Genomic DNA, 15,077 nt, shown 5'->3' with positions numbered 1-15,077 from the left:
CCTCGCTACCTGCCTGTGTGCCTGTGTTGTGGGGATAAGGGAGTTACCTGCCTGGTGGTCAAGGTTACTTTTCCAAGTTAGTTTTCTCTGTGCACCTTTCTGTGGGCTCTGGGGATAGAACTCAGGTCTCCAGGCTTGCATAGCAACACTTTCACCTGCTGAGGCATCTCAGTGCTCCAGAACTTTTAACCTTTAGTGCCTACTTCTGGCTTCCACGCAAGCCTTGACTCGGTGTATATAGGCCTCCAGGGCCTGATCCCTGTAGCTTTTCCACTCTTGTTTCTCTTCCTTTGTATGTAACCTTTCGTCCTAGAAGACTCTTCACTTCTTGAGGTGTCTGTCCTGTGGATTGGGAGCCTTCCTCTCTTTCTCCAGTCTTAGACACTCCTCCTGTGGCCTGCAGCACCTCTGATCAGCTTACTGTTTATAAGCATTGCTTTTCTTCATTGCTGGGGATTAACCCAGGCCTGTGGGTATGCTAGGCAAGTGCTGTATCACTGAGCCCATATAGTGATTGTGCTTACCTGCTCCTATGCCTCTGATGCCATGAGAGATACTCAGGAGAAAGATATGGTGTCTTCCGTACTTTTTGTTGCTAAGTGCTTATGAGAGTGTCTGACACATCATACAAGGCATCCAGGTCACAGTTGAAAACCCAAATTCAAGTTCTAGCCCTAGCTTTTTACCAGCTCTGTGCAGAGGAGCCTAAGTTAGCTAAATTTTCTGGGTCTTCGTATTTATAAAATAGAAGTTTCAGCCAGGCATGGTAGTGCATCCCTTTAATCCCAGCACTCGGGAGGCAGATCGCTGTGAGTTCAAGGCCAGCCTAGTCTACAAAGAGAGTTCTAGGACAGCCAAGGCTACACAGAGAAATCCTGTCTCAAACAAACAAAAACAAACAAACCAGCTGAGTTTCCTGCCTCAAGCTATTCCTGAGGACTGGTCTAACGCTACTGGGGGTCATTTCTGTTTTCTCAGCAAACTGCCCTATGACGTAACCCCTGAGCAAGCCTTGTCTCATGAAGAAGTGAAGACAAGGCTAGACAACTCCATCAGGAATATGAGGGCTGTGACAGACAAGTTCCTCTCAGCCATCATCAGCTCTGTGGACAAAATCCCGTGAGTGCCGCCACCAGTTGTAGCCCGTATAAAGCCTGGCATGCTGCTGTGCGCTGGCCCTGACTTCGCTCTCCTTTGCCCATCAACAGTTATGGGATGCGCTTCATTGCCAAAGTGTTGAAAGATTCGCTGCATGAGAAGTTCCCTGACGCCGGTGAGGACGAGCTGCTGAAGGTAAGAATCTGAGAACTGACAGGTTCCTGCCCTTCTCATAGCCGTTAGAAACAGGTTAGAAACCCTGAGACCACAGACCACCAGCAAGTGCCTGAGCAGCTGTTCTGGTGCTGCTTGTCCTGGACTGTGAGCCTCAGAAACAGCTGTAGAGAGATGATAGCCCTTCTAGTCAAATAGTTTCTATTCATTTTGAGAAGCACACAGTGTGCACTAAGTAAGTATAGGAAGTTGGATTTTTTTTCCTGAGCGCTCTTTTCTCTGAAGCGTTGCTCCCTCTGCTGGTGGCCAGGTGAATAGCAGCAAGCACGATTACTCTCAGTCTGCTGCTGGCTCTTCTTACCCACTGTACTCGCTTCTGTTTATTTTTTTAATCTGAACGCTTTTCTCTTCTCTCTCCTAGTTCTGTGCTTTCCTACAGTGAGGCCTCGGTTCTAGACTTTCTGTTCAGGTGAATTAATTTTATTTTTTTCTGGAACTCTAGGGGAGATGCCATGATTGTCCTTGAGTACTCCCGTGGAAGAAATGTGTGTTGAGTGAATCTCATTTCAGAGGCATGAGCGTGGCCTTGGCAGTCTGCGGCATGTGGACGGTGGGGGTTGGGCAGATGGCACCGTGCTACTTAGGTCATCTCAAGGCTTTCCTCTCTCTGTGCTCCGTTGCTTCCTGGAAGTCCACCTGCAAAAGCCAAAGCCGCAGGTGGATGACAAGCAGCCTTAGCTGCTACTGTGACACACGAGCAAAGGATGCCCTCAAGTGTTGGGTCACATACCTTAACTGTGGTTTACACATTCTAAATCCATTAGTTGCCCTGAAGTGTTGGGTCACACACCTTAACTGTGGTTTACACATTCTAAATCCATTAGTTGCCCTGAAGTGTTGGGTCACACACCTTAACTATGGTTTATACATTCTAAATCTATTCTTTCCTTCATCGCTGGTAGTTTTCAGTTCTCTTATTCTCCCTAAACCCCCCAAAATTACTTTGAGTTTTAGGTCTTAAAGGGAAATGTATGTGCATGTATGCATGTTGGTGCGTTTTTGTTTGTTCGTTTGTTTACCTTTTCCTCACAGGACTGCATTTTCTCATTTTCATTGCTAGCAAAGTCACGTGTGGCTTCCTCAGCAGTATGGTCTTTAATGCCCATGCTTCTGTTTCAGATTATTGGTAACTTGCTTTACTACCGATATATGAACCCGGCTATCGTCGCTCCTGATGCCTTTGACATCATTGACCTGTCAGCAGGGGGCCAGCTCACCACCGACCAGCGCAGGAATCTGGGCTCCATTGCCAAGATGCTCCAGCACGCGGCTTCCAACAAGATGTTCCTGGGTGATAATGCCCACTTAAGCATCATTAACGAGTATCTCTCCCAGTCCTACCAGAAATTCAGGTAAGGGGCAGAGGAGATGCTGCAAGAGTCTGTGGGTGTTTTCATCTGAGTGGAAAGGCAAGGTTAGCCATCCCCGCCTCACTTCTCTAACTGCTGAGTTGCAGGGTGTGGGTGTGAAAGGCTCAAGGGCTCCAGAAAGCAACGCGTGCATTAGGAAGAAGAGTCTCATATGCAGAGTGTTCACCCATAAGCCCCTGCTCATTCTAATCCAGAGAAGTACGGCAGCGGGCTTTTGCTATTTGGAAATTAACACTTACTGACTTAGAATGCAGTGCCTGGAGCAGTTTCTTATAAGCATTTTTAAGAGAGCCATTTTAAGCTGTAGTTGAGTGGTTCTTGTGGGTGCCCTTTCCACGGCTGCCCTGCCAATGCCACTGCTGGCGCTTACTTTCAGACGGTTTTTGCAAACTGCGTGTGACGTCCCAGAGCTGCAGGATAAGTTTAACGTGGATGAGTATTCTGACCTAGTCACCCTCACCAAGCCGGTGATCTACATTTCCATTGGCGAGATCATCAACACCCACACTGTAAGTGTTTCCCTTGATTACCTGATTTCATCCCAGTCCCCTTAATTACTGCCCCTGGCGCCTGCCTCCTCTCTGATGGCTGGGTATCTCGCTTTGCTGTGATCTTTTTTGACACCACAGCTCCTTGTTTTTTTCTCTTCCCTTGCTGTTGCTGCTCTTTGGTGGTGCTGGGGATCAAATCCAGGACCCAGTGTGTGCTAAGTGCTCTGCCTCTGAGCTACACCCCAGCCCTGCTTCATACTTGAAACATCTGCTGCTCCGCAAACTCCTAAGCCTACCCTCATGTGTCCACGCTGACATTGAAAAGGGATGCTTGCCAGCTGTATGACAGGCGTCCTGACCTAGAACCCTGGATGAGCACAGCCTTGGTGGCTTGATAACACGCTCTCCTTTATACCACCATTTGCCTTGGTCCTCTCACATGACCTGGAAGACCAGCTTTTCTCTCTGTGGCTGCAGATTTTTCCTCCGGAAGCTCCCTGTTTATACAGATTTTCAAACAATTTCCTTCTCCCTTTGGGGACATGTAGACCAAGGATTACATATGGGATGGCATACATAAAATGTTGATGGCATTTCAGGTCCCATCCTCTCTGGGGACGTTACCTGGGGCTAGTAGCACACATGGGGCTTTGTTGAGTGTCACTAGGATAATAACAGCTTAGATCTGGATTTTTTTTTTTTTTTTTTTTTTTTTTTTTTTTTTAAATAAAAAGGTACTGTATGTTGGCAGAATTTAAGACTCAGCACTGGAAAAAAATGAAATAACCAATGCAAGCTATGTCTCTGGGGCACAGGGGCAGACCTTAGTATGCCCTTGTATTGATGCTTGTCTGATGGATTTAGTTTTACGTGGGGAGGGGTGGACAGGGGCCAGGCCAGGATCTCCTGGTGTTTCACAGCGTAAGCTGTTCGTGATGTCCATTGTGCTGCTTGGTCCCTCACACTGTTTACTGCCCTTTGGATGTGGCACTTCTGTTGTTTGGCCTCTTTTGTGCAGATCCATGTTGGGCTTTGCTGGTGAGGACAGAGGGTGAGGGTGAAGTGGGGTCAATCCCTGACTCTTTGCAGCTCCTGTTGGACCATCAAGACGCCATTGCTCCAGAACACAATGACCCCATCCATGAACTGCTGGATGACCTCGGGGAGGTGCCCACCATTGAGTCCCTTATCGGTAATGCCCTTCATTACCTATTGAAAAGTTGAGAGGGGACATGTCAGAGGAGTATTGTCATTGTCGCTCTGATTTTGCAATGTACCAAATTCTAGGCACACTGTGGGAAACAAAACCAGTGCAGGCTCCATCTACTAGGGCTGAGTCCTGGGAAAGATACTTCCAAATGCAAGACAAAAACTGGCATAGATAATTAGAAAGTATAAGTATAAGGAAAGGCTATTTTGAGGGAATTTTTTTTTTTTAGATTTGTTTATTTATTAAGTATACAGTATTCTGCCTGCATGTAGATGTGCATGTCAGAAGAGGGCACCAGATCTCATTGTAGATGGTTGTGAGCCACCATGTGGTTGCTGGGAATTGAACTCAGGACCTTTGGAAGAGCAGACAGGAGTTCGAGGCCAGCCTGGTCTCCAAAGCGAGTCCAGGACAGCCAAGGCTACACAGAGAAACCCTGTCTCGAAAAACCAAAAAAAAAAAGGAAGAGCAGACAGTGCTTTTAACCTCTGAGCCATCTCTCCAGTCCCCTTGAGGGAGAATTTTGATGTTACATTATTGTAATATTTTGAGATGAGGTTCTAGAATTGGAGGTGGGGTATCTCACTATGTATGTAGTCCTATCTGGCCTGGAACCCACTAGAAGACCAAGTTGGAACAATTTAGATGTAATCTGAATAAATTATTTAAATATTTAAAAATTAGGAAAAAAAAAAAAAAAAAAGACCAAGTTCACTTCAAACTCCCGGAGATCTGCTTGTCTCAGCCTCCTGAGGGTTAGAGGTGTACATCACCATGCCCAGCAAAATGATTTTTCACACATTTTGAAATGTGTGTTAAATGAAGTTACTGTATTATGGACCCTTTTCCTTAACCATTTGGCATATTTTCTTTTACTTCTGAGTAAAAACAAACTAAGTGTGTTTGTTTATCAGGAGTCGTAATGGGGGGCTGGAGAGATGGCTCAGAGCTTAAGAGTGCCGGCTGCTCTTCCAAAAGGTCCTGAGTTCAATTCCCAACAACTACATAGTGGTTCACAACCATCTGTAATGCCATCTGGTGTCCTCTTCTGGCCTGCAGGTGTGACATGTAGGCAGAGCACTATATACATAATAAATACTTCTTTTTTTAAAAAAGGAGTCATAATGGGCCTGAATCACATTTTATTTGTATTGTTTTCCCTCTAAAGTGTCTTTTAATGACATTGACTGTTCGTGCCCTCCCAAAACTGCAGGAGAAAGTTGTGGCAACTTAAATGACACCAGTAAGGAGGCACTAGCCAAGACAGAAGTGTCCCTCACACTGACCAACAAGTTTGATGTGCCTGGTGATGAGAATGCTGAGATGGATGCTCGAACCATCTTGCTGAAGTGAGTGTTTTTGAAAGGGAGAAGGAAAAGGCGTGGGATCCAGTTCACTGGGCCTTCCTGCCCTTGCCTGCCCACCACAGTCCTCATCCTCCTGCACTGTGCTCTCCTGCCCCACAGTCCTCATCCTCCTGCACTGTGCTCTCCTGCCCCACAGTCCTCATCCTCCTGCACTGTGCTCTCCTGCCCCGTGCTCTCCTGCCCCGCAGTCCTCATCCTCCTGCACTGTGCCCTCCTGCCCCATAGTCCTCATCCTCCTGCACTGTGCCCTCCTGCCCCACAGTCCTCATCCTCCTGCACTGTGCTCTCCTGCCCCATAGTCGTCATCCTCCTGCACTGTGCTCTCCTGCCCCACAGTCCTCATCCTCCTGCACTGTGCTCTCCTGCCCCATAGTCCATATCCTCCTGCACAGTGCTCTCCTGCCCAACACAGTCCTCATCCTCCTGCACTGTGCTCTCCTGCCCCACAATCCTCATCCTCCTGCACTGTGCTCTCCTGGCCCACAGTCCTCATCCTCCTGCACTGTGCTCTCCTGCCCCGCAGTCCTCATCCTCCTGCACTGTGCTCTCCTGCCCCACAGTCCTCATCCTCCTGCACAGTGCTCTCCTGCCCAACACAGTCCTCATCCTCCTGCACTGTGCTCTCCTGCCCCACAGTCCATATCCTCCTGCACTGTGCTCTCCTGCCCCACAGTCCTCATCCTCCTGCACTGTGCTCTCCTGCCCCACAGTCCTCATCCTCCTGCACTGTGCTCTCCTGCCCCGCAGTCCTCATCCTCCTGCACAGTGCTCTCCTGCCCAACACAGTCCTCATCCTTCTGCACTGTGCTCTCCTGCCCCACAGTCCATATCCTCCTGCACTGTGCTCTCCTGCCCCACAGTCCTCATCCTCCTGCACTGTGCTCTCCTGCCCCACAGTCCTCATCCTCCTGCACTGTGCTCTCCTGCCCCACAGCCCTCATCCTCCTGCACTGTGCTCTCCTGCCCCATAGTCCTCATCATCCTGCACTGTGCTCTCCTGCCCCACAGTTTTCATCCTCCTGCACTGTGCTCTCCTGCCCCATAGTCCATATCCTCCTGCACAGTGCTCTCCTGCCCAACACAGTCCTCATCCTCCTGCACTGTGCTCTCCTGCCTCACAGTCCTCATCCTCCTGCACAGTGCTCTCCTGGCCCACAGTCCTCATCCTCCTGCACTGTGCTCTCCTGCCCCGCAGTCCTCATCCTCCTGCACTGTGCTCTCCTGCCCCATAGTCCTCATCCTCCTGCACAGTGCTCTCCTGCCCAACACAGTCCTCATCCTCCTGCACTGTGCTCTCCTGCCCCACAGTCCATATCCTCCTGCACTGTGCTCTCCTGCCCCACAGCCCTCATCCTCCTGCAATGTGCTCTCCTGCCCCGCAGTCCTCATCCTCCTGCACTGTGCTCTCCTGCCCCATAGTCCTCATCCTCCTGCACTGTGCTCTCCTGCCCCACAGTCCTCATCCTCCTGCACAGTGCTCTCCTGCCCCACAATCCTCATCCTCCTGCACTGTGCTCTCCTGCCCCACAGTCCTCATCAGCCTGCACTGTGCTTGGCACAGGACTTATTCTCCTTCTATCATACAATGACAGGCTTGGAAATGCTCCTCTGTACCCCTCCAGTGCAGTTCCCTGTGCCTTGTGTGGTAACTGCCCCTTTGGATGCTATGGAAAGGCATCGTGGTGGTAACAGTACTTCAGCTGCTGCTTAGGTGGAGCATACAGCCATGCTGAAACACAGTCTCCTTCTTGTTGCAGCACAAAACGTTTAATTGTGGATGTCATCCGGTTCCAGCCAGGAGAGACCTTGACTGAGATCCTAGAGACCCCAGCCACCAGCGAGCAGGTACAGATGAAGGTTTCACGCTCGTGCTCCTTGACAGAATAAGCTTTTCTATGAAAGATGCATCCCTGGATGGAGGCAGGGAGGACAGGGAAGGACACAGATTTCAGGGTGGAGGGCAGTGACAAGCTGTGTGTCAGGAAGGCACACTTAAATTAAGCCAGGAGGGTTCGGGTGTGATGGAAAACAAGAGAGCCCACAGGAGCAGTGGGACCAAGGAGAGAGGAACACAGCGGGAGAGGTCAGACTGTGAATGTGGGGTGAAGATGGGGGTCGGGGTGCAGCTGTGGGAAAAGCAAAGCCAAGGGTGGGACTATCTAGAACCCCAGAGCTAAAGCTGGTAAGGATGAATCTGCTGGGCCTGGCAGTATGTTATATAATCCTAGCTCCTTAGGAGATTGAGGCAGGAGGATTACCAAGTTCACGGCTAGCCTGGGCTACCCAGCAGTGTTTTGTTTTTAAAGCGGAAAGATGGCAGAGTGTAAGGAAGGGTACTAGTGTTTGCAGCTGCCTGTGAGCAGGGGGCAGCAGGAGCTCCTTCAGCACAGCCGGTGTTAGGAGGAATTAGCAAGGGTTTACTGAGCACTGCTGTTACGTTAATTTATGTAGTTATATTGGGGTACACTCTGAATAAAAGGACAGTGCCTTCAGCACTTAAAGTAGGGTAGGGAAAGCTAAAAGATTTTATAGCTCAGACTCCAGTCTCCTGGCTACACCTAGAGTCAAAGAAGCCGAGCATCTGAGGCCACAGATGGATGCTGTGGGTGGATGAGATATCTCCCTGCATGCTGCTCTTTGTCTGGCATCTGGGAGAGGGAGGGAAGGGCGGCAGGAGACTTTGAGAACTCAGTGTCTGAGTACAGATGTGCTACGTAAGTCCAAGTGTAGAGCACCCGAGGTGGACTTATGAAGAAGTTCTGCTTTCATCTGTAGGAAGCTGAGCATCAGAGGGCCATGCAGAGACGCGCTATCCGGGATGCCAAAACCCCTGACAAGATGAAAAAGGCAAAACCCCTGAAGGAGGAGAACAACCTCAGCCTTCAGGAGAAGAAGGAGAAGATCCAGACTGGCCTAAAGAAGCTGACGGAGCTCGGGACGGTGGACCCAAAGAACAGATACCAAGAACTCATCAACGACATCGCCAAGGTACAGCACGTGAAGGGTGGTGGCCCAGCCTTGTTTACAGCCGCTTCAGGAGCTCTGAGAAACCGTCTCTGACTCCTACATTAGGACCTCCTCACTGCCCTGAGGTGGATTTTTGGTATGGTCTAAATTAATGGGGAGACCGCCTTCACTAGAGCATCTGGTGTCCAGGTTTCTTTGTTGCCCTTAAGGAATCCTTCAGACCTGTTTCATGATTGCTCTGGGCTATTTAAGTTGATCGCACGATTGACTTGCTCTGCGTGACTCCCGCCAGCCAGGGCTCAGAGTTCTAACTTCACTGAGATAAGGCTGCTTGCACCAAGGAACTTGGTTCTTTCTCTTTTCCCTCTCAGGACAGAGTGTTTATGAAGTCTAGACCGGCTTTGTAAGTAAAAGCACAAGAATGAGAGTGCACAGTTCCCTGTAACCAGAGGATATAGGCTGCGGAGATCTGAGTTTCTTTCAGGTCGGGAATGCAGGTCGCTGCCTGTTCAGAGCAGCTGGCAGGATTGAGCTCAGCCCAGCTGTGCCGTGGTGCTCATGAACATTGACAGTTGAAGAGGCATGGGCTGCCTGGCATGGTTTTCCTAATTTTCATGGTTGCGCCTCAGGATGTCCGGAATCAGCGGAGATACAGGCAGAGGAGGAAAGCTGAATTGGTAAAGCTGCAGCAGACGTACGCGGCCCTGAACTCTAAGGCCACCTTTTACGGAGAGCAGGTGGATTACTACAAGAGCTACATTAAAACCTGCTTGGACAACTTGGCCAGCAAGGGCAAGTGAGTCTCTGCTTTGACTATTCCAGGGCAGGGGCTAGAGGGATGGGACGAAGGAGAAAACCTCTGGTGATAATAGGAAGGGTTTTAACCTTTTATTAAATTTACAGTTGTTAACGTGGGGAAGGGAGAGTATATGGATGTGGAGGTCAAAGGTCAGCTCAGGCTAGTTCTCTGTCCACCATGGCTTCCAGGAGCTGAACTCAGGCTGTCAGGCTCTTGAAGCAAGTGCTTTGACACGCTGAGTCATATTGCCGGCTTGATGCTGAATTTTTCTTTTCTTTAGTTTTCCTTTTTTGAGATGGGATCTCCCTGTCCCCCTAAATGGTCAGGAACTCACTTTGTAGATCAGGCTGGGCTCAAACTCAGATACTGCCTGCCTCTATCCCCTAAGTGCTGGGATTAAAGGTATGTGCCACCCACCATGCCTGGCTAATAGTGAATTATTTATTTTATTTTATTTTACTTTATTTTATTTGAGACAGGGTTTTTCTCTGTACCTTGGCTGTCCTAGACTCGCTTTGTAGACCAGGCTAGCCTGGAACTCACAGAGACCCACCTGCCTCTGCCTCCCTAAGTGCTAGAATTAAAGGCGTGCACAACCATGCTCAACTGACATTGAATAGTTTTTAAAAGATTTGTTTGTTTGTTTGTTTACTTATTTATTTATTTTGGTTTTTCGAGACAGAGTTTCTCTTGAGTAGCCCTGGCTGTCTTGAACTCCCTTTGTAGACCAGGCTGGCCTGGAACTCATTGCAATCTGCCTGCCTCTGCCTCCTGAGTACTGGGATTAAAGGCGTGCGCCACCACGCCCAACTGACATTGAACTTTTTTTTTTTTTTTAAGATTTATTTATTTATTTATTTATTTATTTATTTATTTATTATGTATGCAGTGCTCTGTTTGCATGCCAGAAGAGGGCACAGATCTCATTATAGATGGTTGTGAGCCACCATGTGGTTGCTGGGAATTAAACTCAGGACCTCTGGAAGAGCAGCCAGTGCTCTTAACCTCTGAGCCGTCTCTCCAGCCCTGACATTGACCATTTAACTACAGCACTTAGGACCTGCCCACTGCATTAGCTCTTTACTATTAGTGTTTTTGATGCTTGCAGAGTTGCCCGGCTCCATTTGCCGGTGTGGCGTGGGGAGGCAGAAAGGGGCTCGGGGATGCTCGTTTCCCAGCACTTCTTGCTCTCACGTACCAGTTTGGCTTAGAATTAGTGAATCAGAGAAGGACACCGACTGATTGGCTTCCAACTCTCCCACCAAGCCCTGTAGTTCCAGCACGTGGGAGGCCTGGCCCTGAGCTGACCAACCTCCTAAGGACTTTATAGATATTTAGCTCCCTGATGCCTCCAGGCAGGGTCACAGACTCCAGGGAAAGGCCTCCTGTGCTGGCCACAGACCTCAGCCTGCCAGGTTTACAGGGAAGAAACCACAAACTTCCAACCTTTCTTTAGAAATTTCAAACCTCACAAGGTTGAAGGACTAAGACACCCATGAGCCCTTCCCAGGGATCCTCTGAGCTGAAGCTGTGCCTTCTGCACTCCTCTCCTCCCCTCCCCTCCGTCTCAGTCCTCCCTGTCCTCCCTGGAGGAGGCAGGACTGGCACTGGGGAGATTGCCTGCTAGCCCACCATGGAGAGCTGACTCCTGTACCCTGCAGACATGGGTAGTTTGCTCTGCCCAGGCCTAGAATGATGATTTCTCCAAGCCACCCTAGTTTCATTTAGAAACCAAGATCTAGTGGCTTGCTGCCCTCACTGCCCCGTTAACATTTCTAGGCCTTTTAGGCAGACACAGCCAGGTCTTCACTTCGAATGGCTGCGTACTGTTCCATCGGGTAGCTAGATAAGGTGACTTAGTTGTTTGCTTCTAGTTGTTTACCATTATAAGAGCACGTGCTGCTCTTCCACAGGATTGGAATGTGGCTCCCAGCACCCACATGAGGCAGCTCCTAGCTCTCTGTAACTCCAGCTCCAGCAGATCTGACAAACTCTCCTGGCCTCCAGAGGCATTACACACATTGACATAGACACATAAATAAATAAAAATTATTCTTGCAAATCTGATGGATGAAGTTAGAGAGATAGCATAGTGTTTAAAAGCACTGACTGCTTTTTCTGGGCCGTGTGGGTTCAGTTCTCAGCACCCACATGGAGGCTCACAGCTGTCTAACTTAAGTCCCAGAGAATCCGATGCCTACCCAGGCCCTGCACATGCAGGCGGGGCACCTACTTGCAGGCGGGCAAAGCACTCACACACATTAAGTAACAAATAAATTAACATTTCTACTTACAGTGTCTGCATCAGCCTTTTAATCATGTGCTGTTTTGCAAATGTAGGCACTTTCTGAAAGTAAACCCCTAACAGTGAAATGGAGGGTCAGGAGTTCTGAGTGACTGCCCCCTGCTGTTTCCAGTTGCCTTTCCTAAGGATTACCCACACTCACTTTCTGGCGGCCTGCCCACTTCCCTGGCCCTCTCTGGAGGCGGGGACCCTGGATGGCGTTCACCTGTCTTCTTCCCATGGCTACTTTTCCGTCTTTGATTTCCCTGATGGTCCACTAACCTTAGTTAGTTTCCTTCTCCTTAACTCCCTGTCCTCTATCACTGCGATGCCTGCTGCAGCTTTGAAAGTTGTATATGTGGGCGGGTCTTTTTCTGACAAGACTCAGGGTTTACAGGGACTTTTATTATTTTGTGGTGATGCTATATTTGTGAAAATGCCAACATCTTTTAAAAAATTGTTTCTTTTTGCCGAGCATGGTGGTGCACGCCTTTAATCTCAGCATTTGGGAGGCAGAGGCAGGCAGACCTCTTGAGGGTTTGAAGCCAGAGACTGATCTACAAAGCAAGTTCAGAGACAACCAAGGGCTGTCACAGAGAAGCCCTGTCTTGAAAAACAAAAGCAAAAGCCAAAACAAAGAACTTGCTTATTTTTTGAGTTACAATGACTTAAAAAAAAAAATACCATCCTAATTATTTTGTTTCGTTTTGTTTGTTTGTTTTGGATTTTTCAAGACATGGTTTCCTGAGTAGCCATGGCTGTCCTGGAACTTGCTCTGTAGACCAGGCTGGCCTAGAACTCACAGAGATTGACCTGCCTCTGCTTCCCAAATTCTGGGATTAAAGGTGTGTGCCACCACTACTTGGCCTTAAAAATTACTTTCATTTCATTTTATTTAGATAGTTTTTGCAAGGAGTCTCATGTAGTTCACTAGGCTAGTGAACTCACATGTAGTCAAGGCTGGCCTTGGGCACCTGATGGTCTTAATGCCACCTCACCAGCATTTATCTTTGTTTGGTTGATTGGTTGGTTGATTTTGGTTTGTTTTTTGTTTTTGCATGTACACCTGCAGGCCAGAGGAGGGCATCAGATCACATTATAGATGGTTGTGAGCCACCATGTGGCTTCTAGGAATTCAACTCAGGACCTCTGGAAGAGCAAACAGTGTTCTTAACCTTTGAGCCATCTCTCCAGCTCTGGGGTTTTTGTTTTGTTTTGCTTTGCTTTAGGGTGTTTGTTTGTTTGGTTGGTTGGTTTTTGGGTTGTTTTTGTTTTGTTTTTCGAGACAAGGTTTCTCTGGGGAGCCTTGCCTGTCTTGGACTCACCTGTAGACCAGGTTGGCCTCGAATGCAGAGATCTGCTTGCCTCTGTCTCCCGAGTGCTGGAATTAAAGGTGTGTACCACCACGCCCAGCTTTATTTTTATTTTTAATATTTATCTCTGTGTTTGTGTGCACAAATATGTTATAAACATGCTCGAATCCCAGAAAATGTGTGGCGGTCAGAGGACTGCAGTTGGGAATCAAAGCTCTCCTTCCATGGTGTTGAGGCAGGGTCTCTCTGTTACTGCTCTGTGTACTCCACACTAGCTGGCCAGCAAGTGTCTTAGGTAGTCCACCTGTGTCCTTCCATCCCTACAAGTGCTGAGGTTACAGGTGCACACCACCGTGTCCAGCAACGAGTGCTTTGACCCTCTGAGCCATCTCCCTGGCTTATTAGGGGCATGGTTCCAAAATGACATGGAAGCACAGACACATTCTTAAGTTCATGGTCTTGTTCTCCAGTTTAATTTAAAATAAAGGTGGAAGCGAGTAAGTGATGTTGTCCAGTTTTGTGGAGGTTGCTAGCGCCAGTCTTCACATTTGTCTGCTGTTTTAGAATTGGTGTGTTGTGTGTGCTTGCATGTGTTTCTGGCCTCACTTCCGTGATGCCTAAGACTTGTAGTAGATAATTACTTAAAGACAGTGTCATAATGTGGTTTTTATCTTTCACAGGGTCTCCAAAAAGCCTAGAGAAGTGAAAGGGAAGAAAAGCAAAAAGATTTCTCTGAAATACACAGCAGCAAGACTACATGAAAAGGGGGTTCTTCTAGAGATCGAGGACCTCCAAGCCAATCAGTGAGTGTTTACTTTTTGTGTTATTATTTTTCTGTGGAGGGGGCATGTGGGTGTATGCACATGTATGTGTTGGTATGTGTGTGTGTGTGTGTGTGTGTGTGTGTGTGAGAGAGAGAGAGAGAGAGAGAGAGAGAGAGAGAACTTGTAGGCCTGTAGCCAGTACAAGGTGCCCTGTTCCTTTTCACACTCCACTTTACTGTATATGAACACGTACGTGCAGGTGCCTATGCTTGTGTGTGTCTGTCTGTCTGTCTATGTGTGTGTGTCTTCATGTGTGTGCATGTGAGTATGGAGCCTAGTGGCCAGTGTCAGGTGTCTTGCCCTCTTCACTCTCCAGCTTATTTTCTGAGGCATGGTCTTTCACTGACTGGAGCTCCACAGTTCCGCTAGGCTGACTGGCAGGCCCCTGCGATCTGCTGGTGTCTGCCACCCTCACCTCCAGTGCGGTGGTTGCAGGCATGCACTGCTATGCCGAGATATTTACATGGATGTTGGCATGAACTGAGGTCCTTGTGCTTGGGCAGGAGTAGGCACTTTACCTGTGGAGCCATTTCCTCCCGCATTTCCATTTTTATTTTGTTTTACAAGCTGTTTTTATCTTATTTATTTGTTTGTTTGGGTTTTTTGGTTTTTCAAGACAGACTTTCTCTGTGTTAGCCTTGGCTGTCCTGGACTCGCTTTGTAGACCGGGCTGGCCTCGAACTCACAGTGATCCGCCTGCTTCTGCCTCCTGAGTGCTGGGATTAAAGGCATGCGCCACCACACCCATTAACCTGGTAATAAAAAGAGATTGCGTTTTTAATTTTTGAGAAAGGGGGTTTTGATACAGGGTTTCCCTATGTAGCCCTGGCTATTCTGGAACTTGCTCTGTAGTCCAGGCTAGCGTTGAACTCATACAGATCTGCCTGCCTCTGCCTCCCAAGTGCCTCTCAAGATGTGTACCATCACCACCTAGCTGAGAATGCATTTTTAAAAATTGTGTTTATTTTATATGTGTGCACATGCATACACCATGGCATGTCCATGGAGGTCAGATGTCAACTTTCAGGAGTAGTTCTTTTTTTCTACCATGTAGATCCCAGGGATAGAACTCTGGCCATCAGGCTTGAGGACAGGCACCTTTATTCCCTAAGAGTTTACT

General features: G+C 48.4%; 1 protein-coding gene across 1 annotated transcript in view; it reads left to right on the top strand.

Moving 5' to 3' along the window:
• The window catches only part of Iqgap1 (IQ motif containing GTPase activating protein 1), a 101,278-nt gene that overhangs the window by 78,398 nt on the left and 7,803 nt on the right, over positions 1–15,077 (top strand). The window contains exons 27-36 of the mRNA XM_051148815.1: positions 979–1,119; positions 1,209–1,293; positions 2,452–2,684; positions 3,079–3,211; positions 4,283–4,385; positions 5,617–5,752; positions 7,528–7,615; positions 8,546–8,758; positions 9,367–9,533; positions 13,814–13,936. Of these exons, the coding sequence (XP_051004772.1) occupies positions 979–1,119; positions 1,209–1,293; positions 2,452–2,684; positions 3,079–3,211; positions 4,283–4,385; positions 5,617–5,752; positions 7,528–7,615; positions 8,546–8,758; positions 9,367–9,533; positions 13,814–13,936 (1,422 nt within the window). The remainder of the gene's footprint in view (positions 1–978; positions 1,120–1,208; positions 1,294–2,451; positions 2,685–3,078; positions 3,212–4,282; positions 4,386–5,616; positions 5,753–7,527; positions 7,616–8,545; positions 8,759–9,366; positions 9,534–13,813; positions 13,937–15,077) is intronic.

The sequence above is a fragment of the Acomys russatus genome, chromosome 7, assembly GCF_903995435.1.
Source record: "Acomys russatus chromosome 7, mAcoRus1.1, whole genome shotgun sequence".
NCBI lineage: Eukaryota > Metazoa > Chordata > Mammalia > Rodentia > Muridae > Acomys > Acomys russatus.
This window is presented reverse-complemented; position numbering and strand designations above follow the sequence as displayed.